The following is a 22,854-nucleotide window of genomic DNA, read 5'->3' on the forward strand; positions in this document are numbered from 1 at the left end:
TCTCGCATGGCACACATTCCTGACTCTGTTTGCTTAGAATACAGTCACTCAAACCAACTGCGTTGAGGGAAGCCACCAAACTACTACAACACCAACATTTGACAGGACGCTAAGGCCCGATCTCACATGAAAATGTACACGAATTTCGGTAGACTTGCGGTAACTCGTCATATGTCTATTAGAATCTTACTTATGGTGCTCCACGATGTACTCAAGAGCCTAAAAGAGGTGCAAGTGCATCATTTGAACAGCCAGTGAGCTTGCTAGCGACCTCAGACAGTTGCAGTGGTGTAAAGAGATGGGACCCTATCAAATGGCTCCGGAATTCTGTCAACACACTGAAGCACCCCAGGCAGGGTAGAGAACTATATAGAGATCGATGACGAGGCAATGCATCTCCTATACTTAACACAATCCTTTCTATCTCCACAAAGTAAAGTTAACTAATCCAGTTTATCGTCCTTTTACTCCCACGATCTGCTCAAGCGGGTTGACGAAGCACAAGCGGAGTTAATTCCTTCGGCGCTCGAAACTGCATGTGCTCTGCCACCATTGTCCTCTCTACTCTCGGCGTTTTGTGATGCAGTCGATCCAAGAGGCGGGGCCAGCCTCGGCCTCTTTTTCTGTCCAACTCTACAGAGATACTCACGGGTAGCGTCGCCGCGCGGACTAACTGCCTATTTTCAGACGGTGGCACCGCCAGCTCTGCGCTGCATGGCGAGAAACCTCGCGGCAAGGCTCCGTCGTTTGGGTTCTCAGCGCTGCATGTAACCGAAGATCTCGCCAGGACAGGCTGCGGAGAGGCAGGCGGCATGCAGATTGACCGCAGATTGGCAGCAGATTGGCAGCTTCCTAAAGATACAAATCGACGTGTGCCCGACTGTTTCAGAAACTCAGCGCGGAGCAGCAGAGATCGTGGGTCCGGTGTCGGGTGGAGGAGCTGCAGCGCGGTGCCGCAGGCTGGCCGGATGTCCCTTGCGCACAGCCATTCTGGCTATACATGCACCAGCGTCTCACGGGCGCTGTTGGAGGTCTGCATGTGGCACTCGACGGGCATCCAAGGCATACAAGACCGTCACCAGGTTCCTGAAAGTAGTGGCACGGCCATATTCAGGGGAGCAGCCTTGGCCTGGCAGCGATTCGCTGGGGGTTGAAGACCCTGGATCCTCAGCTTGGCAACCGCCGTCGATCGATAGCGTCACCGGCGAGGGAATGTTCCATGGTCAGTCAGCGTGGGTGGCCGGCAGGGCTGTGAGAGGTGGCAGAGCGGCGTCAATCGGGAGCCATGCAGTCGACGACAACTCCATTCGGGGCGCGGTCGATTCGGGCGCGCTGCTGCGAGGCCGACGTCGCGTGATGCTCGCTGCCGGCACCTGTCGAGCGCGCACAAAGAGCAGCGTGGGGAGGTCTGAGCTGGGCGTCCGGCGTCACAGACTGGCGCGCGAGTTGGCACTGCAAGTCATCGACCAAGCGGCAGCACAGCAACGGCTGCCACACGGCGAGTGCGGTGAGCTGGGCCATCCGAGGACCCCAAGACCCCAGGCCCCCCAGGCACGGACGGCCGGCCTGGTGTTGCAGTGGGCAGTGGGCGCGCTCCAAGCCCCGGCCCGTGGAGCATTCATTCGTGCATCTGGGAGCGAGCTGTGCGGGTCGAGCGCAGCGTGGAAAAGAAAACTAAGTGCCCAGGTGCCCAGGCGTGCTGGGGCTTCGCTTCGCCGCTACAAGACCGCCGGGCTGCCTCACCTCTCTGATCTCTCATCCACCAACTACCACCACGACACCCACCCACAGCTTGTCGTTTTGGTCGCTCCAAAGCGTCAGAGGTCCCACGCGTTTCGGCCAGCGCCTTTAGGTGCACGGCTCGGCCAGTTCTTCTTCCTCTCCGCCTCTCCTCCGCCTCACCTCCTCATCCTCTACCGCCTCTTCACTCTCCACTCTCCACTCTGGACTCCATTGACGGTCGCGGCGTTTGACGGACTCGGCGTTTCTCCATTTGCAAAGATACCCTCCTGCTTCGTTTGCTTGCTTGTTTCGACACTTGTCGCCTTCCAATCCGTCGTCGACAGCCCCGTCGGCGTCGCCTTTCACCCTTAGCCTCACCGACCGCTTGCGCAGACCGCCTTGCGCTGTGCGTCGACCACCGGCCGTGACTCCGCCGCTACACAATGCCTACGTTTGAGGGCGAGAAATGGGCGTGTGCCTCCTGCATCAAGGGCCACCGCGTCAGCGGCTGCACGCATACTGGTATATCTCTCGGTCATCCTGCTCACCTCGCGCGTAGCTGTCCCATTAGAACCTAGGCTGAACTTGTACTTCTTAGATCGAGAGCTCCACCACATCAACCCCAAGGGTCGTCCAGTCAAGCAATGCGAGCATTGTCGTGGTGCTCGCAAGTCCAAGTCCCACCACGCCAAGTGCGACTGCGGTGACAAGAAGGACAAGGACAAGGCCAAAGACAAGGGCGACTTGAAGGGTGAGCTTCTCGCTGGTGTCAGCGTCGAGGGCATCTCTAACCTTTCTGCAGTCGGAGGTCACAACTGCGGCTGTCACAGCGGCGCAACGTGCACCTGCGGCCTCGTGAAGAAAGAGAGCCTCGACCTGAAGCTGGACACGGGCGCTCTCAAGCTTGCGCAGCACCCGCCCAAGCCAAAGCCCAGACTCACGGCAACACAGTCGGAAAGCACTTTGACCGTCTTCGCCAATGGCCATCACAAGCCATGCCACAGGTTGAACAACGCCGCCCACGTCTCCGGTGCCCCGTACAAGATCCCACGCCCTCACACCCTGCACGATCCCCTAGGGCACTACTCCCATGACAACATTAAGCGCATCTATGAACAGCCTAATAACCCAGCACAGCGGTCGCTCGATACGCTCTCTCTGTCGAACAGCAACTTTTACAGCGTCTTCAGCTCCCCAGCTCAGCGTTCTGTGGATAGTTTGCCATTAGCATCGTCAGACGGCATGTTCAACGGGACTTACGCACCTTTCGACCCTCAAAAGCCAATGTTCGCAAAGCATCCCGAGAACGGACTTCCTCATGACGGAAGCTCACCCGACAGTCAGCTCAGCGACACAATTCCGTCGCAGACACAGTGGGCGTGGACTCCAACAACGGCGTCTAGAAACGGGACATTTGGTCTGGACAGTCTATCAACTTCTCCGTCCCAGGAATACTTGCCAGCTCTGGAAAACGACTGGGCCATCCCTTCGGCTGGGATCAATCCTTCTTGGTCAGCCAAGGATCTTCCATTGGTACCCAATCGATCGGCAAACGCTTTCCCTATCTCTCAGAGTGGAGAATCAAATAAACAAAGCGTTCCGAACCTCACCCCGTCGTCTTCTGGAGCACAGTCCGAAATTGGCGAGCCTAATATGTTCGAGAACGTAGAATATACGGCTCCGCAATCAGTCATGGGCGAGTCCCTTCCCTGGGACGAAAGTGCCCAGTTCCGTGACGCACCATCCTACCGGATGCGCGCGGCCACTGGCGGATCCGAGTTTCGTCAAGCTCCAACATCTGCGCCAGGTAACGACGCTCGCCGTTCACTTGATCTAGACTTCACAAAGCGTTTCAACGAAAGCCTACTCGAACAGGGTGTAAATTCGAACTTCATGCCTTTCCAGTCCCCCAATATTGAAGCCTCGAAAGGCATGTCGGGCGCTCCTACATATGCGCCGACCAGTGTCCCGGTTGACGGGAACTCGCTTTACTCGACAGACGAGTACGCACCTCGCTCCATTATGATCCCGAACAACATCGAAGACATTCCAACGTCGAACCCATGGCTGGGGTTTGACGATGTCACCAACTTTGGGCTTACGTCTTTCGACCCACCTCTCGACTTAAGCGTCGACGTATCCAATTATCCTGCTGGCGGCCCTTGGATATGACAACTCAGCCAAGCAGCCCGTTCGGACTGCAAGCCAGCAGGGAGCCGTAGTTGATCACCAGCCCTATCACTCTATCTCTTTCACGAAACATGACTTATGACCCCGTTGGGCCAGATGCCGACATCACCATCCAACCATTCATCAATTCACATTTACCCCTTTTTTACCTTGCTCACTTGTACATTTTGAACCCGAGCTTCTTGGTCCTACACGTCTGTCGCTACATACCTCCTATCACTTCAGTCTGCGATATCTCTTCCTTTGCGTAAAATGCGAGCCAACCATTTAGATCGCGAGCATGCAGTTGGACTACAGAGAAATCGAGCGTATAACTGTTGTTTCTGCAAAGGTGGGCGGCACATGTGGGGGGCTGTTTTCTCCAAAATTCATAGACTAAGCGGGAGAGGATATGGGGGCGTTGTATCTATCAATCATGTGTTACATCACAATGAAAAACAATATTCACAATCTAAACCACCATCACAATAAATTTTAATGTATATTACTTGCTTTATCGAAGTGGCGAAAATTTCTCCGCGATGATGCTGCAGCTTGCAACCCTCACTCACCGATCATGCTGCGGGCGGTCGTGCAAGGCTGACCCCCACTGTTCCCCAACCAACTGAACCTCCAACCAACTGTCCTGAAGTTGAAAGAGTTTTTCCGAGGTGCATGCGCAACCGTCAGCTGGAACTACGCCGCCCGCGTCAAACTCCACACTCCGCAGTTTTCGTCTCGTCTCCCGCGCTGACAACGACGACTGGTGCTAGTTAGAAAGAACGGCTAGCTCGGCGTGTTGCCCGGTCGTTTGTTTTGAATTGACGATTGCGCAGATGCCGCGGTTGACCCGACTAACGGGCTCCAGCTCACCGACTTCTCACCGACTGTCTTTTTTTGGAGCTCGAGTTGGGATGGGATCCTTGCGTTTGTAGACGAGCGCCGCGGTCTGGAGTGGAACCGGGAGGTCGGGACGGTAGAGGCCGGGAGGATGTGAAGATGTTCGAGGGACGAGAGGACGAGAGGACGAGAGAGATGTGGAGTACGACTCCATACACTCCATCCACGCCTCTATTTCCACACAACTCACGGGAATAAACTCCGACATGTCAACAAATGCCCCCATCCCAGCCTCGCCAGATCCCCGCCCTCAGCTCGCCTTTTTCTTCGGATCTTCCCCGCTTTCCGCCCAACTCCCCCCCTGGCGATGCCTCGCGATGCGCTGAAGCTCAAGCGATGGCGAGCAGACCTCTCCCCGCATTAATTCATGCACTGCACGAGCCTCCTCGCCTTTCGCCTCTCTCCCTCGCGTCTAACTAAGCTAACGCACCCTCCTCCTTAACCCTAGCCCAGGCGTCGTTCCGTGGATTGGACTTTCTTCTTCTTCCCTTATCCGGAACGGATCTGTGGCTAGGGCGGGTGGTCATGTCATGTCATCACTTTTTCCGAGTCTACGGGATACCATCTTAGCATCACTAACGTCCCGAGTGTATGCATGTATGAGGTCGGCAGGGTAAGGTGTGGTGGATGCAAGATTTTTTGGGGCGTTGGTTGGTTGGACAAGGGGGGAAGGGGGGAGTGTGATTGGGCGGTTTTGAGACTATTAGTTGAGGTATGGGATGAGATCAGGCCATGGCGATTGGAGAGATGGGGCGCTTTTTGGGGTGCGTGGGCGGAGGGCGCCGGGCCAATGAGGGGAGGGGGGTTTTTAGGGTTTTGGCTGAGATGCTGAGATGCTGAGTTGGTGGGGGGGAAGGGCGGTTGGAGGCGGCTTATGGGGGTTTGGTGTTTTGGTATGGAGTTGCTATGTTTTGTGTACAGAGTTTGTGGTTTTGCTCTACTTGGAACCTGCTTCTTACTTCTGCCTTTGTCACTCACAGTTTCTTACTTGCACCTCCAGTCAATCCATCACAAACCGATATCCTCCCACCCTCCCCCATCCTCCTACATCTGGAACCTGATCGCCCGTCCCTTACTTACCAAACACACACCCGCCCTCGAGCCATCAACCATCTGGCGGTGTCTTCGTTGCCAGCGCAGCGCGTACCTGACCGCACGTAGCTAGCCGCGTTTCTTGAGATTGTGGAGACAAAAAGCCCGTGCGGCATGACGCGCTTCGCTAGCTGCATGAGCCTCGCAGGGTGGCTTTGCTCAGGTCGTTGAGTTGCAGGGGATTAGAGCGAGGAGTCGAGTTTTGCGACTACGGGTTTTTGAGTTGCTCGGGATGGGAATTGGGGATGGGGTAGTATGGGTTTAGGGATTGAACGTTTATTTTGTAGTGTTTGAGCTTGAATGGAGAGGGTGGTTGCGGAGAGTCACGATTTATAGATGAGGAAGTGCATACATAGGTAAAGGGCTGATTAAGGCTCGATGTTTGAGGAGCTTGTAATGATAGGTCTTGGTATTCACGCGTACACGCACAACTCCGCAGGGTACCACCATTTGGAAGGGCTCTGCAAGTCTAGCAGACTGTTCAAACCGTTTTATTCGAAGTTTCGAAAACTGGTCAGCCGGCGTTGACTCGGGGTACTTACACCAATACAATATCTACGAAGTAACGCGTGAGCTTTAATCAGACAGCGGTAAAAAAGCACTAGAGCACCAGCTACACGGGTAGCGCTATCAGTGTATGTTCTAATCCAGATTCATGTATGCCAAGCACTGTCAGTTTACAAAATTCCCTAGTTTCGAGCATTTACACCCGCGCGGAAAGCAACGGATGCTTCCAATCTTCAATTCAGCAACACCACGACCACTGATCATCCTCTGCGCCCCCAAGAGGTATGTCAAGCCGACGTAGCCCATCCGTCGATTCCGTACGTGATGCTAACCCGATCCCGTCAGGCCTGGACATCTTTCGTCCCGGGCGTACACCCATCATCCCTCCCAAGGCCCACAGCGCCACGAACAGGAGTCTTCTTCCATCATCAGAAACACAAGCGTCACTCAACCTGGAATAAGCACCCCTGTCTACACCCCGGGCGGCGCACCGGCCTCACCCGATACCCGATCCCGCCCCATCGCTCCGCTCCGACGAGGCGGCGCGTGCCGAGTCCACCACAAAGATCAACACCAGAAGCCATGTCCAATGATAGAATTGGTATTTTGGTGATGCAAGCTAATGTGTGAATGAGGGATAATCCTGAATCACACACAGCGAGTTTGTAGTGCCCCCTTCCTCGTGGAAACTAGCAGACGACATCGTCTGGGGTGGCCTAGCAAGACTACGCGTCGCTCAGGATGACTTGTTTAGACCTGGTCTAGAATTTTGGAAATGCATCAAGCGACTTTAGACGGCGTCACCCGAGAGTGCACCGACGTCCACTGAGCATTAGTCTTGAAAGGGTGAATTAGATATGAGAAGATAGCTGGGATGAAATCCATGCAAGGCAGCGTCCCTTTTGATATGCTTCTGCCGAACGCCGCGAAGAAGCCTGAAATAGGATGAAGAAATAAGAAGTACATAAAGATACAGGACGGAAAAGATGCGGAAATAACGTCGCTGATCTCAATCAGACGACTGTGCTTCGAAATTTGTCAAACGTTTCGCCATACATGTGACCTGCAGCCTACCTGAAATGTACTCCTATCCGGTGCCCTAGAGTCCGAGCCCAATTCGCCGCCAGCATCCCAACACATCCTCACACAAGGTCATGAAGCCGTCATCCTCGATATGTTGCATCATCCAGTCGCTGATCACCGTTTCTCGGTCGTCGACAGCTTGTGTTGCATAAGACGCTAGGTTATGAGTGCTACCTGAACTCGAGGTCACTTCAGCCGAAATCTGTGCAACAACTCGGTCAATGGAGGAAGCCGCAGAGGGAGGCGCTTGACGGGTATTGCCGCTTGCGGAAGCAGAGGCAGACGGTCGATCAGATGCTTGTTTAGGTACTTGAGACGGCTCTGTTGCATTTCTATTGCGCTCCGAGAAGCTTGGTCGGGGTAGAGGAGGCAGATCAATCGAAGATGATGGCCGACTCGAACCTGCCTGACTTCCGTCTCTCCGAAACGGTAGTTCACGTCGGGGAGGAATCATTTGCAAGAGCGAATCCATCTGCGATTCGGGAGCTGTGAATGGTCTTGAGGTCGAGGTTGGCGCTTCATGCTCAGCAATCGTATTCAGATGAGGGAAATGAGTTCGTACAGCTGATGCAATCTGATTGGTATCACGTGGGCCCGGTGACGAATAAGCCGGCGACGCCTGTATACTGACGTACCGCTGTCTGAGATCCTTCAGTACGTCCAGATTGTCAGAAGGTGGGACGCTCGCAAACGACGGAGTCCAATTTCGCTGAAGCAATTGAGAAGGGGATGCCAAGTAAGCACTCTCAGATATAGAATCTAGTCGTGCTGTCGGTGGTCGCTGGCAGCCTGCAGCGGCGTCTTGTTGAACCTGGGAATTCGAAGGCTGAAGAGAAGAGAAAGGCATCCCAGAGCTTCCGATGCCTCTAGAAGAAGTCGCTTCTGGCGCTGAAGTGAGGTGGGCCAATGACGATGGCCGGCCAGATGGTCCTATGCTTTCGGCGGATGTAATCGCTGTAGGAGGTGCAGTAGAGCTACCAGGAAGACTCTGGGTAATCTGGCATCCCATGCCGGTAAGAAAGTCGTACACTATCTTGAAATCGCTTTCTGAAGCAAACTTCAATTGAAGTCTTCGTATCTGCAACGGATTATGAGCTAATGAAAAGGCAGCATATCAGATAAAGTCACCTTGCTGTCGGCCAGAGTATATCTAAGCGCGAGTAATGGACAGCGGACAAGACCAGAGATAGGCAGCTGGTCATGGCGAATTTCAACGTTGAGCTGTCTAAACGTGTCAATGACATTATTTGCTTCTCGGATCTTCCCTTCAATGTCTACCGATTCCTAGGAAGGACGAAGTCAGAAAAGAACACATCAAGATGCCGCTAAGGAATGTGGAATGGGGCTTCTGGTATGCAAGGGGCCATACCAAGACTTTAGTCCCTTGAATCACCTTCATCATCTTCGTAGGGTGTCCAGCGTGGTTGAGCGGGTCATTTCGAAACGAGTCAAAGACGACGACAAGATCCTGGGTGGTATGCTTCCAGGAGAACTTTTCCGCCTCGCTGCTGGGATCAACTGCATTAGAAAACTTGACTAGACGGAGACTGATGAGAGAAGACGGGGTTAATGCGGTAGATGGATGGTGCATTGCCATGGCTACAGTTGTTAGTGTGGGAGGCGATTAGTGGTGAATCAATCCTTCGGATCAGTGACAGAGCACTGAGGGGCTGCACAAACAGATCAAGCGTTGGAGGACCCCAGCGGTGACGGGGGGTGAGGAAGTTGGGATGGAAGCTCGAGGGAGGTCCAGCGGCATGACTAAGCCGCTGGAGCCGATCCCGCGCAGGGCTGGCAGTTGCGACTGGGGACTTTGGAACCTCGCCGCGGTGAATGCTGTTCCTGGCGCTGTAGACCTCGTCCATCCCTCTGCCCTCAATCTGCCCAATTCCCATCCTCGCAGGCGGCTTGCCCGTAGCTTTTGCGCTCCTGTGATTGTGCCTGAAAGCCGTCTTGCGCGCCGTGACTGTCCTTCCTCATGGCTCCCACTCCCAAGGCGCGCGAGCGCGAGCGCGAACGCGAATCTTCGGTCGAACGCACCCCCGAATACGAAGAGTTCATGCAGAAGCTGGAGAAGTACCATAAGAAGCGAGGGTACGTGATATTCTGCGCGCTGTGGGGACGTAGATTGACTCTGGCAGCACCCACTTCGAACGTGAACCCAAGGTTGGTGCCCGGCACCTGGATCTGTTGAAACTATACAAACGAGTGGTCGAGGAGGGCGGCTATGATAAGATGTGCGATACACGGGGTAAGCCGTTAGCCTGGAGAAAGCTCACCGGCGAGTTTCTCCCAGGGAGCAGCACTTTAACGACCCAGGCGTTTATTGTGAAGAGCGCATACTACAAAAACCTCGCGTACGTTCTCTCATCTCTCACCTCTCACCTCTCACCTCTCACCTTCACCACCTGCACCATTCTGGCTAATATTTCTCACCAGCGCATACGAGATCTCCGACATCCACAAGCGCGAGCCTCCGCCCAAGGAAATACTAGAGGATGTTTCAGCAAAAGGCGGCGACCTGCTGAGCCGAACCGTCGAGAATTACTTTCGACCCGCGAGCAGGGAAGCAGACAAACTCCTAGGAAACAGTGAAGACAGGGACATCGAGGGCTCGGACGCAGAGTCACATAAGACGCCAAAAGAGGATAAAATGGAGGTAGATGAGCCCGGGAGCACAGGAGGAAGGGTCACTCGAGGTTGGTTGTCACTCTCATTATCTCCACGCGTCCAGTCGCAGCTCCACCAGATTCTTGTCACAATACCGTGTTTTACACTCGCAACCAATATTTTTCTGAAGGATCGTCTTCCTAACTTGCGCCAGCTCTCCGCCACGCACCTCCTCAGCGCGTTCTGTTCCAACCAGACCTCTCAACCAGACAAACGAGACATTCTTCAGGCAACATGAACTCTCCAACACCTGCCAGTGGTGTGGCGCATACAAATGGCACTTATGGATCGGGTGCTGCGATGACGATCGCGAACTACGAGCCTCGCGCTCCCCTCCCTTCTTCTGTAAAGCCCGTGGTCACACCCGGAAACAACCCCGATCATTTCAAAAATCTGCGAAACAAACTCCTCACCGCCAACAAACCTTCGAGGGGCATACAACCATACAAGGGAATGATGCTCCCGGGTACTGGCTTCATGGGACCCAACATATACATCCGTGCGCTTCTATCCCTACAATCCTGCACCGACGAGGAAGAAGCTTATGCGCTCCACCATCTCGTGAAAATATCCCACGAGCGGGGCGATAAGTACCGCTTCGATGGATTTCCTGGACTCGCTGAGGCTTTGGTAAGTCGAGTCATTGGAGCGTCCTCACTGTTCTACGATGTCAAGTTCGAGATCTCTTATCTCGAAGAGGAAATGGATTTGGGCATCCACGTACTGAACGGATTGACCGGGACTTCAGATCTGTTGCAAAGAATAAGAACCTTAACGGCTCTCGACATGCAAGACGACCTTCTTCCCGCAGAAGTAACGACAGCTCTTGGAAGGATCAATGAGGCAGGCCTGATACTCCGGAATATGACCATGCTCGAGGAAAACGCCGCATTCTTATCCAAGATACCGTCAATCCGAGACTTGATCGTTGTCGTTCTGAACCTCCCACATCACGCAGCCGTTGTAGAGCTTCAACATTACTTGCTCGAGATCGCAGAGCAATTGACCAAATTCTGGACGCTGGACTCCCAGGACCCCCTCTACCGGTCACTGCTGGCGCAGATCGAATCGAATGACCGTGGACGAATCATCACATCGCTACGGGCTATCGCTCGGATTTCCATGACCTTGGAGGTTAACAATCGACTTATGGATGTACCAGCTAAGGCTTTACAGCAAATATGCGACTGGCTTCTGGTGGAAGACGAAGAACTCAGAAACGCGTGTCTCGATTTCCTCTACCAATTCACTTCGATCATGGACAACGTCGACATTTTCGTCCACGAGGTCAACGTGGAAAGTTTGGTCCAGCAACTCGTACGATTTCTGTTATACAACAATACGCTACTGGAAGAACGAAGGAGCAACAGGCCTCCGACGAGACACCAAATAGTCGCAGATACCCCTCAGAAACTTTCCATTCCCATAATCGAACAGTTAGTGACGTTGGACGAGCCAGAACGAAGCTCACAATGGTAGGTGATTCCTGTTGGGTAGTATTGCTTTGCTAATTCATCTAATAGGTTGCGTGCTTGTTTTGAGGAAGACCCAACAGGCGAAATCACGCAAATCGCCTTATGGAGTGCCTATAACCAAGCTTTCAACGACGTAATGCAAGCTGAGCCTCTTCACAAGATGCTCATGCCGGCTAAAGACTTCATTACCAATGTGTCCTCTACCTTTCCTGGCGCCACCGCTCAAGTCCTTCAAATAAGTGCCACGCAACAAAAATATACCATCCGTGGTATCCGAGCCCGCGCTACTCCTGTGGATCCCATCACTCGGCGCTCCTACATGCGCTGTCAATGGCACCCTCCAGCGTACTTGAATGGGCATGCAGACACGAAACACACGACGCCATCTCTTGAATGTGGTATTTACTGCCCAAATGCGAAAGCATTGTGGGAGCACATCCTGTCGACGCATCTCAAAATTCCGAAGGACGACTCTGGCAAGTGGCTCCTGGAGACCAAGCCTGATATCAGCATGACGAACGGCGATGCTACGCCTCCACAAGCTCGTTACAACTGCCATTGGGGGGGCTGCACGCATTACTCTGCGGAGGGTTCCGAGTCTGCATATGAGGTTGGCCAGCACGTGAAGACCCACCTCCCGGACAGCTCCCTGAGCCATAGCCAGAGGAAACATAACAGGACTCCATCGAATGCGACCCTTCTCGCGACATCGGCACAGTTAAATTACGCGCAATTCCAGCCGGCACCGCCTTATGGCCAGCAAGCGGGTATGGGGTATAGTATGACTCTACCGCCAGCGCAGAACCCTCCGGCTTTCAGGTACATGAACACCGCGACGGACGAACGAAGTGATGCGGCTGGTCTTCCTCTCGCTAGCGTGCTTGTCCTGAGGAATCTGGCCAGGCAGATGGCGAAGCTGGAGGATCCGCCCAAGGAAGATGGTGTGCCAGTCCCACCCAAAACCCGCGGAGGAGAGGAAGATGTCATGATAGAGGAGCGCGATGGCTGGGTCAGGAGAGTCTTTGCGCCGGTGAAGGATCAGCTGTACTTCGTTATGGCGCATAACTTAACGCTAAGGGAGTATATGGTCACCCTTACGAAAGCGATCGCGGCGGGCGGAGGGTAGTATGGGTTTGATATTTGCTTTCACCGCTGCAGCGCGTCTGGCGCTTTGTACGACTAGGGATATCTTCAGGCGTTGGGACAAGCATCCTAGATGGATATGGGCAGGGAGATTTCATCATGATCTCCTTTTGGAGCAACAGCCCTGGAGTTTCGGTAATACTAGGTAGTCTTCGAGCGATGATTCCCTCGACTCGGATAACCTACTGTCAAGCATTGCAAGGCCATTATCATTACCACAACACGTGTACGCTAGAGTAGTCTTTCGCCCTTTAGTATCTGATCTTTACATGATATTCAACCTATACATAGTAAACATTTTCAAACAAAATCGAGGAGATCAACAGCTTATGAAGCTGCTGCCAAGCGCCATTCGCCTTATGCTGCCCCTAGCACACCGCCAACTGCATGCAGGACGTGCGCGGTGCGCGATGCGCGAACGCGGAGCACCGCTTCCGAAGCTGCAGTGAGCTCCTGGTCAAACTCTGCTTGTGAGCATTTCGTATGTCCAATATGTCTGGCTATGGAGGGCGACACGGCTTTACATGCATTCCTACCAGAAGGGGCAGTGGGAGGACGTGGAGCTGTGATTGGCCCGCCGGTTCGCACTCTTCGGCCTGGAGTCATCTCAAAATACCCCCAGTTTCCACGTCGCCACATTCCGCCTACAACCCCTCGCTCAGTTTTCTTCGGTGAAGCCTTCCGCATCCCTCAAGAATCTCTGTGATCAAGCAACCGGCCAGGTACGTTGTAGACGCGACGCGTTGATGAACAAGCTGCGTCATGTACCCCGCGATACCCGACGCCGGTCGCGACAAGCACATCGCTGACACAACCACAAACAGAACTCCTCCGGTAAACACCTGGTCTGCATTACACAAAACGAGGCCTTTGCCCAACCAGCCTATTTCATCTGTCGACGCCGACTCCTCGTCCATTGCTCCGCTTACCTGCAAAGCCACTGTACCGACACCTTGCCTGGACTCATTGCCACTTTCTGCGCGAAGTCGGCTTCTCCCCTCTGGAGTCTTTCCCAGCTTCGTACTCTAGCACCTTTAAATAGGCTTTGACCCAACCGTGGTCATAGCGAGGTGCATTTGTCGAAGCAACAGGATTACTCCCGCAAATATTCGGCACATGAGTGGATATCTTTGGAAATACTTCCTTGAAGACGATGTCGAGAACTTCCGTCATATCTTGGAGAGTGGCAGCTACAATGCACGACCGGGGGCACAGAAAGGCCCTCCTGGCTGGCAGGGAGGGAATCTGGGGGACTCGCTGAACAGTCCGAGCAGCTTGGGAGCTTCACCAACATTGCAAACCAAGTCGCGGAAAGCTACCGGCACGTTAGCGGTGCCACTAACGAGGGCGGATATCAATAGCAGAGATGCGACTGGCCTTACTATCTTGCACCACGCCGCGACAATAACGTCGGATAATGCCATAGCCTTCGCTCAGGCTCTCTTGGAACAGCCCCTGACGGATTTGTATATTCAGGACCAGGAGAATGGATGGACTGCGCTTCACCGAGCCTTCTACTTTGGCAATATTGCCATTGCGCGTATAATACTCAACAGGGATGCGCAGGATATCCTTGGATATGGGTTAGCTCGAGGGTTGGTGAAGATCAAGGACAAAGAAGGGAACGGACCCTTGGACCTCTTTTCCATGACTATCAAAGATAGAGTAGTCCGGCCAGATGATCCAAGAGTAGCTGGAGATTCGGACTCGGATAGCGATGGAGGTGCTGGCGAGAGTGCGGACAGAAACGAGGACGGCTCCCATCGAAAATCCGCTCGGCCGCTCATCAATCTCGAAGGTGATGAGGTCTTCACGTTTGGGAGCAACAAAAACGTCACTCTCGGTTTTGGGGATGAGGACGATCGACAATTTCCGGAGCGCGTCACTATCAGGAGACCTGACCACCTAGTGCAGAGATTCTACGCCGAATCCCGAGAGAAGCAAATGCAGAAGTGGTCAGCCATGAATGTTCCGGTCAATGAGGCTGCCGCCTCCAGGGGCCCTCCTACGAGAGACACGATTTCTGAACCGACATGGGTAGCTCAAAAGTCTGTAACGGAGCTGCCGACAGTCATTCGGAACACCCCGTTAGTCATTCAAGACGTACAAATGTCGAAGCTGCATACCGCGGTCTTGACTACTGATCCAGTATCGAACCTCTATGTCTGCGGACATGGGCCAGGTGCTCGCCTTGGGCTCGGACACGAAACAACTAGATATCAGTTCACCTGCATCGAAGGGGGCGGCTTGGGTCAGAAAAAGGTCATGGCTGTGGCGTTAGGCCAAAATCATACTCTGGCTATTACTGACGACGGAGAGATTTTTTCTTGGGGTAATAACGCATATGGCCAATTAGGTTATAACTTGCCTAAGACTACAACGCTTATCGACGAAGATCCAAAAGGGACCTCGCCGCGTCAAATATTCGGGCCTCTAAAGAGAGAGCTTGTCATTGGCGTTGCTGCTTCTCGTGTTCATTCAGTCGCGCACACGGCAAATTCGCTATTCACTTTCGGCAAAAATGAAGGCCAATTGGGAATCACCGGCTCGGACGCGCGATCCCTTGAAGTTCAATCCACTCCCCGAAAGATTGCGGCATCGCTCTTTTCTTCCAATATTAGCTCTGTGTCCGCCATTGATGGCGCCACGGTTTGCTTGCTTGAGAACCACGACGTATGGGTATTTGCAAACTTTGGGTACTCCAAGCTCTCCTTCGACTTGGAGGGATTCACGAATTACTTCTTGAAAAGGAGCTTCCTCACGACAAATTATTATGCGACACCAAATAGGATCTGCAAATTAACCTGTGGCGGCGATACCATTTGTGCGTTGTCTACTTCTGGGGATCTCTTTACTGTCGCCGTCAGCAAGCGATCTGAGACAAGCCAAGATACCAGTACTTCCACTACAAATCCCACCAAGATTCGTGGAGCTCTTTCTCAACCCTACCGGATCTGGTCTGCCAAAAAGGGGCATATGGTAGCAAGAGATGTTGCTGTGGACCAAGATGGATCGATCATCCTGACTACGGAGGCGGGCAGCGTTTGGCGAAGGACCAAGAGGGCGACGATCAAAGACGCAACCGCCTCTGGAATCGGAGATTACAGACCGAAAGATTACAAGTTCTCTCGAGTCCCAGGTCTTACGCGGGTTACGGCTGTGCGAGCTTCAGCATTCGGAGCATATGCTGCTGTCCGTAGAGACTGTGACGTGACAAGAACGCAAATTGTCGTTGATGAGCTCTCCTTATGGACGGATGTTGAGCCACTGTTGGCATTCCGTGCTCTCACCAACTACGAAGAGAACTCAGACGACGAAAACCCCAGTCCTCGATTTTGGCAACGACCTTCGAAAGTAGTGTCACTTCGGAAGCGCGTGCTTGCATCAAAGGATCTCGAAAGTGAGGTTGCAGATGTAATCCGCCAAAACATCAGTGCGGACGATCGCGAATATGACCTTGACATTGGAACGAGTAGCTCAGAGGTCCGCATACCTGCCCATCGGTTCATGTTTTCAGGTCGTAGTCGCGTAATACGACAAGCTCTAGCTACAAGGCAAGACTGTGATGTCGACATGTTGGATATCGCGACCGTTACTCATGATCAGATCACGGGGAAGACTACGGTGTTATTTCAGGGTGTTGACTTTTTGACGATCTTTAATTTGGTTCTGTTCGTCTACACAGACTCCGTTGTCGACTTCTGGCATGCAGCTCGGTCATTACCTAAGATGGCCGTCAGGTTCCGTAATTCGAGGACTGAGATTATGAAGTTAGCCTCTCGGTTAGAAATTCGACAACTCGAGCGTTCAACACGGCAAATGATTACTCCCGTAAAGTCCATGAATCTCGACATGGAGCTTGCTATCAAGAATGCTTCTATCTTCGAAGACGGCGACGTTTTAGTTCAGCTTTCTGACGGCGATTTGAAATTACATTCAGCCATCATATGTCAAAGGTGTCCCTTCTTCCACGGGATGTTCAAGGGTAGAGCAGGAGGGCAGTGGCTTGCTGGGAGGCGTGATCTGTTAGCAGGACCGTCAGATGCGATCAACGTCGACCTCAAGCATGTCGACACCCGCGTCTTCTGGCTTGTTGTTCGTCACATATACGCCGATGCCGGGGAAGAACTATTTGACGACGTCGTCAGTGATGACTTCAACGACATTCTCGCTCTGGATGAGCTTCTTGACCACGTGATGGATGTGATGGGAGTGGCGAACGAACTGATGCTGGATCGGCTGTCTCAAGCTTGCCAGAAGGTGGTTGGCCGCTACGGTATGCATATGAACTAAGAAATGTCCAAAGGGCAAGGGTACTAACAGCTTACTTAGTCAATGCTCGCAATGTTTGCCAACTTCTAAACGCTATCGCGCCCAGCTCAGTGACCGAGTTAAAAAATGCCGGATTGGAGTATATCTGCCTGAGCCTAGAGGCAGTCATGCAGAACGGGTAAGCCCTCTCTCCACAGCCCCTATAGATTTAACGACATCTGATAATCTACCTAGCTCCCTTGATGAACTCGACGAAGATCTATTGCTCGAACTCAATCAAGTAGCCCGTGACAATCAGCTTGCATATTTGCCATTTGCCAAAAGCGGTAGAGCAGAAGCACTTCTTCTTGAAAAATACCCCGGCCTTGTTGAACAAGTTGACCGAGCCAGACGGGCTAAGGTTGATTCCATCATCCTTTCCAACAAATATAATCAAGGTGATAGGCAGATGTCTGGTTCATTTAGGGCTCAAAGTCTAGAAGAATTGTCTACGTCTCCACTTCGACAAAAAAACCGACGAAAATCTTCCAAAGACATCAAGTCGGCTTCTTTCACAGGGTCACCTCAGCTCCAACAAGCTGAAGTGGCAAACATCAACTCGACAGACCGGGGTGAAGGTCAGCTTCATAGGGCAAAAGGAACTCATTTCAGGCGGGGGCGCTTGAGCCCAGCTCTCACGCCCATTTTAAAAGGCAAAAATTCTCTAACGGATCTCATGTTCGAGATGTCGAGCGATGAAGAGGACGCACCACCAGAGAAGTCGAAAGGAAAAGAGCCAGGCGATACTGATCCGACCTTCTGTCGCCTGGATGACGAGTTTACGCCTGTAGGATCTCCAGAAGAACTTTGGGCAAGTGCTAGAAGGAAGTCTCGACTCTCCCCCGACCTAGGTGTTGAATCGTCAGGCAATCTTGGCTCTCCCCAAACACCGGCGATGAAAAGCTCAGATCGCCCTTGGGGTAGCACACCCTTGAGCACTCCTCGACTCGATATGAGAGACATCATGGCTCAGACCTCCCCGGCCAGACCATCTGGTCTAGCGATCGGGTTGGCAAACGACGATATCAAAGATGGGAAACCTATTGGTTCATTTACCTCCAAGATGTCTCAAAGAGAGCGGAAACGTCTACAACAAGCACAACAGCTCGGACAACCACTGACGCCGCCGGTAAACGACAAGACACAGCAACCTCCGCCTACAATATCACCATGGCGTCCCGTTCACTACGATAACAACTCCGACCTTAGCGGTAGCCCTGCCTTAGCAACCAACCCTAATACCAGTCGTACAAACAGTACCCCTCAAATGACAATGCGACAAACGATTGCTAACAGCGGCCAAGCAAAGGGCAAATCCCCAATACCGCCTTCGCAAAGTCGAAGCGTATCGAATCCTAACAACGTCATCCCGCCTCCCTCAAGTTCGTCCTCGACGTCAAATCCCATAATACGCCCCCATTCAATCCGTCATAACCCCCTCCCCGCCACTGCACTTTCTGCCGCCTCGCCGTCTCAATTCCTCGCCTTACAAGACGTTCTGTCTCAGCAACAGGCAGAGAAAGACGCCATCCGTGAAGCTGCCGCTAAACGCAGCTTGCAGGAGATCCAGCAAGAACAGGAGTTCCAAGAATGGTGGGAGCAGGAGAGTAAGCGCGTCATGCAGGAGGAAGAGGCCCGTCGACTGACTGAAGAGCGTGAGAAAAACGTGCGGGGTAGAGGAGGTGGGAAGAGGGGTGGGAAGAGGGGCGGACGGGGCCGTGGGAAGAAGGACAAGGAGGTTCCTGAGGCGCGGCCTGCTCAGCCAGGGGAGGGAGCTATTGCGCCACCTACGGCACCTCCTTCAGCGCCGGCCAAGCACAATGGAGGGCAAGAGACTGCAAAGCCGAAGAGTAGGGGGCCAAGAGGTAGCGGACGAGGTGGAGGGAGGGGTGGGAAGGCGCAGGGCCCGGGAAGGGAGAACATTGCGCCTCCAGGAGCTGGAGCGGCGAGTTGAGGGTGCGCGCTCACAGCGTTTATCTCCTTGAGTACATACATCGTTGACGTACATACATAGCATAGCTCAGAGCATTGACTGCATAATAGACTCCTCTGTTGCCTGCAATCCTAGGACAACACCCTATATGGTACTCTGAGACCTTGTTCTATTTTTCAACTTCATCTTTGGTCTGTCCAAACGAGGCTCTCTCTTTTCAATGTTGATCGGTTTAGATATAGCAAAAAAAGGAAAGAAAGAGGAAGGCTGCATTTAGTAGTGCAGGAATTCACCTCAATAGGTGACTCTATCGGTGATTCGTGATCCATCATCGCAACCATTTCGTCCCAACCTAAACCACCAGGTTGGAAGGACACAAGAGCTCACAAATAAACGCAGGTTTGTGGTAAATACCCCTCCGAAAATGGACGTTTATAACGCCGTTTTATGGGGGCCTTTCCCGCCATGCCGAGAGTAAAGCCCCGGCCTTCAATCCCGGTCATATTCCTCTTGTACAGGGTCCTTGGCACCTTTTACTCGCCGCCATGTCGAGTATTTGTCACCTTCACGCGTGCTTAACCTCGTGGCTTCCTGTACGCTGTATGGCCTTTGTTGAATCTGCCATATTAGCTTAGAAACATCTCATCTTTATTGGCTGCCATGCACTGCTCTGTTGGTTCTCTCAGCCGTTTGTCGTGATTCGTCAACATTTCTCTCTACAAACTACCCACACACTTCGTATGGTAAGATTTCTTCGCCCCATCAATGTCCCATGGCTTTGGAATCTATGGTGTGGGTGTCTGTTGCCGTGCGATTGGATGAGACAGGGGAGGTATATATTTTCGGCGCTACCCAGGTGTCTCGTATCTGGTCAAGCTCCTAGCGAACAACGTAGCTCTTATCCTGCCTAGTATTAAGGTTAATGAGAGGGCCCAAACCGATTGGCTATTTACGATCGGGGTTTGAGCCCGTTTGGGCTCGTCTTCCCTTGTCCTGGGGCAATTGTCCCCAATTTCGTAATAATACATTGTGAGAAGCCCGTTGGGGCTCCTCTTCCCTTTTCGTACTGGTAGGCTCTTAGTAATAGTACAAATTATGCCATTTTATGATAGTTCGCCTGTATAATATAAACTCTAGAATAGTACGCAACGCAGACTAGTTCCTATTTTAGTGCTTTGTAATAGTACGACCTTTAGAATAGTACAGATATTGTACTAATCCCCATGCCGCAACTTTATAATAGTATGCCTCTCGTACTAGCCCTAATTCTACTGAATTATACTGGTATGCGAGTTGTACCAATTCTATAACGCCAGCTTTGGAATAGTATGCATCTTGTACTAGCCCTAATTCTGCCAAATTTGTACCAATCCCTATGGCGCCAGCTTTAGAATAGTACGGCATCTTGTATGTTGTACTCTAATCTTTAGTAGTAAGGGTCCAGGCCAGAATAGTGTTCTGAAATCAAATTTTACAAATAAATGGAGAGGTCTATTTCTAGTGGCCGCTAAGCAGAGTTTTTAACTCAATACCACGCTAGCCACCGCTCTCCTCCACTACATCACGGCAGGCCTCATCGAAGGCCTGCCGAGGCCTTATAGAGCATCTTTTTACCCACTCGCCGTCCCTTAAATAGTTGCCTCCTTAGGAGTGCGTTCGGGGGCTCTGCATACGAATAGCCCTATAAGCTGCGTGCCTTGCTTGCACTACGAGGTCCCACATCCATGCAATTAACAGTGAGTGCGCACTTCAGTGCTCACCATTCAAAGCAACACATTTCCAGTATCTTACAGCCTTCAAAGATCGTACAGTCTCAAATGATTAACACTACGTGGAGTGCACGGCTCTCCCTGCTCCCCTTTCCCATCCGAAAACGTCCTCTATCCATCCACATTTCCTGCCAAATCCCATTTCTGCAGTGCTGTACGATCCATCCATTCCCGCCAGTTTTTGTCGTTAATAGGCTTGTGGATTCTCAAATATTCCCAATAATCCGGATACCAACCGGCAAACTCCCAATTAATAAGCCCAGTAATTTTGTAAGTGTAGTAGTCGACTATAATGTTTTGTAGTGCTATATCGCCGTGCGTAAAGACAGAGCTCTAAGAGTAAGGAAGTATAGTAAGTATCTCCTCTTTAGTATATCTTCGGCTATAGAAATGGTAGTAGCGTTTAAATATCCAAGCTTGAACGGCAGCATTATTAATAAGAGGCCGAGGAGGAGATTCTAGATCCTTAATATACACGTTCTGGCTGCAAGATCCGTCGGCTAAGCAAAGGAAGAAGTTGTTAAACTCTGGCGGTTTTAGAATCTGGCGAATCTTTCTAATTAGGCTCCAAATATCGTGATAGAGTCGCTCCTTTGTTTTCTTATTAAGAGTATCCCAGAGGTCCTTTAGAGTTAATCCTGGACTAAGACTTATAAATAGGTCGCCATCTAACTTAGAGTAGTGAGAATATAACACCTTAGGGACTGGAACATCAGACAGTTTGCCCACAAGCCTTAGAGCAGCCTCTTCCCGGGGCAGTACTCTACTGCCAGATTTTGCAATCGCGTCATCGTTAAGTCGTGTTATGCGAGCCCCCATTTGGAGTATCACACTCGGGGGTCCATCTGGACCCCATTCCGGGAGTGGTGCCGCTGGATGCCTTGGTTCTGGCCTTGCTAAATGATCTTCGGGAGTGGTGTCCATTGCAGAAGGAAAGAGGAGGCAAGTGTGGTAGGGCAGAGCGCCTGTAGTATAGCGATTTGGGTAGTAACCGTGCTAGCTGTCGTCGTCTGAGTAGTAATTGTCACGAAGATAATTAGATTATCAAGTCGAGAATGATGTGGGGCGTGGTGCACAATGCTGGGGGGTTCTTTAAGGGCGCTGCTAAATGTACACCCTATATTTACTCGGTGTACACCCCTTTTCTACTCCGTATACACCCTTCTTACGTCTAATCTTCTAATTGGTCCGGAGGGCTCGGAGGAAGCTCCGGCGCTTAATTCTCACGCGCATCTATATGAAATGGGAAGGCTGTACAGCCTTACTATTTTATTGTGCATTCTTACCGTTTCCGTGAGGCTATATATATAGGCCAGCTACACGTAAGGCCTCACGTGAGGCCGTACGTAAGGCCGTACGTGAGGCCGTACGTGAGGCCGTACGTAAGGCCGTACGTGAGGCTACTTATGGCAAGGCTGTGCAGTATACCCGTTTTACTATGCATACTTCCCGTTTCCTACAGTGTATATAGGCCGTTGTATTGCTACCTACGTGCCTACGTGCCTATAAGCATGCCAAAACAGTTAAATCCTCACCTTATTACGGCCTCTCTGCATTAAACCTGGCCCCCCTACATTGCCGCCGCGCCTTCCTGGCTATCCTGATCCATCAACCCCTCTATATACTGCTCGTATAATGCTATCTAATATTGGAGCTCCTCATAAGGAAGCAGCGCTGGCGCTGCCTGAGGCTGAGGAGCTAGCTAAGGCTGAGGAGCTGGCTAAGGCTCAGGATAAGCGCTATTATGACGCTGCGCAGCCCCTTTCCGTGGTGCTGCCTTCTTCCTAGGTGCCTTATCCTTTGCACCAGGCGGCCGGCTATACTTCTTAGGTGCAGCAGTAGATGCAGTAGTAGGTGCGGGCGTAGGTGCGGCAGTAGGGGGGGGCCTAGGTATTACTGCATGCTCAAACTCGGGCGGATTAGTAAGCAAATCGTTGAATTCCGTGATAGCTAGTGTAGCGGCCGACTGAGGAGCACTCTAAGCAACAGGAGCTGGACGGGGGGCTACAAAAATAGGCGGTCCTGGCGGTGGAACTGTCGGCGTGCGTTCTGTAGGTATACCTGTAGGTCTAGCTGCCGC

The 22,854-nt window shown here is 52.3% G+C and overlaps 7 protein-coding genes across 7 annotated transcripts; 5 read left to right on the forward strand and 2 right to left on the reverse strand.

The window, feature by feature from the left end:
- Positions 1 to 1,356: 1,356 nt before the first annotated feature.
- On the forward strand, positions 1,357 to 2,094 carry BDZ99DRAFT_525534 (uncharacterized protein; the record flags this gene model as incomplete). Its single annotated transcript, XM_033726006.1, has 1 exon — positions 1,357 to 2,094. One exon carries the CDS (start codon positions 1,357 to 1,359, stop codon positions 2,092 to 2,094), a length of 738 nt encoding a protein of 245 aa, XP_033571673.1.
- BDZ99DRAFT_150813 (uncharacterized protein) lies at positions 1,963 to 4,029 on the forward strand. The gene is made up of 2 exons (XM_033712780.1): positions 1,963 to 2,244; positions 2,321 to 4,029. The coding sequence occupies exons 1-2, from the start codon at positions 2,166 to 2,168 to the stop codon at positions 3,892 to 3,894; spliced, it is 1,653 nt and encodes a 550-aa protein (XP_033571674.1). The 5' UTR covers positions 1,963 to 2,165; the 3' UTR covers positions 3,895 to 4,029.
- Positions 4,030 to 4,614: 585 nt separating this feature from the next.
- On the forward strand, positions 4,615 to 5,504 carry BDZ99DRAFT_467391 (uncharacterized protein). Its single transcript, XM_033721011.1, has one exon. The coding sequence runs from the start codon at positions 5,008 to 5,010 to the stop codon at positions 5,209 to 5,211; it is 204 nt and encodes a 67-aa protein (XP_033571675.1). The 5' UTR covers positions 4,615 to 5,007; the 3' UTR covers positions 5,212 to 5,504.
- Positions 5,505 to 7,489: 1,985 nt separating this feature from the next.
- On the reverse strand, positions 7,490 to 9,368 carry BDZ99DRAFT_525536 (uncharacterized protein; the record flags this gene model as incomplete). Its single annotated transcript, XM_033726007.1, has 4 exons — positions 7,490 to 8,551; positions 8,602 to 8,757; positions 8,843 to 9,072; positions 9,137 to 9,368. 4 exons carry the CDS (start codon positions 9,366 to 9,368, stop codon positions 7,490 to 7,492), a joined length of 1,680 nt encoding a protein of 559 aa, XP_033571676.1.
- Positions 9,369 to 9,487: 119 nt separating this feature from the next.
- On the forward strand, positions 9,488 to 13,062 carry BDZ99DRAFT_425584 (RSC complex subunit Rsc9). Its single transcript, XM_033717096.1, has 5 exons — positions 9,488 to 9,567; positions 9,615 to 9,830; positions 9,913 to 10,172; positions 10,298 to 11,618; positions 11,667 to 13,062. The coding sequence occupies exons 1-5, from the start codon at positions 9,533 to 9,535 to the stop codon at positions 12,742 to 12,744; spliced, it is 2,910 nt and encodes a 969-aa protein (XP_033571677.1). The 5' UTR covers positions 9,488 to 9,532; the 3' UTR covers positions 12,745 to 13,062.
- A 601-nt stretch (positions 13,063 to 13,663) lies between these two features.
- On the forward strand, positions 13,664 to 19,107 carry BDZ99DRAFT_150837 (uncharacterized protein). Its single transcript, XM_033712781.1, has 3 exons — positions 13,664 to 17,037; positions 17,094 to 17,211; positions 17,268 to 19,107. The coding sequence occupies exons 1-3, from the start codon at positions 13,878 to 13,880 to the stop codon at positions 19,024 to 19,026; spliced, it is 5,037 nt and encodes a 1,678-aa protein (XP_033571678.1). The 5' UTR covers positions 13,664 to 13,877; the 3' UTR covers positions 19,027 to 19,107.
- Positions 19,108 to 20,885: 1,778 nt separating this feature from the next.
- BDZ99DRAFT_467396 (uncharacterized protein) lies at positions 20,886 to 21,593 on the reverse strand (the record flags this gene model as incomplete). Its single annotated transcript, XM_033721012.1, has 2 exons — positions 20,886 to 21,107; positions 21,198 to 21,593. The coding sequence occupies 2 exons, from the start codon at positions 21,591 to 21,593 to the stop codon at positions 20,886 to 20,888; spliced, it is 618 nt and encodes a 205-aa protein (XP_033571679.1).
- Positions 21,594 to 22,854: the final 1,261 nt, after the last annotated feature.

Source organism: Mytilinidion resinicola (genome assembly GCF_010093595.1).
Source record: "Mytilinidion resinicola strain CBS 304.34 unplaced genomic scaffold BDZ99scaffold_21, whole genome shotgun sequence".
NCBI lineage: Eukaryota > Fungi > Ascomycota > Dothideomycetes > Mytilinidiales > Mytilinidiaceae > Mytilinidion > Mytilinidion resinicola.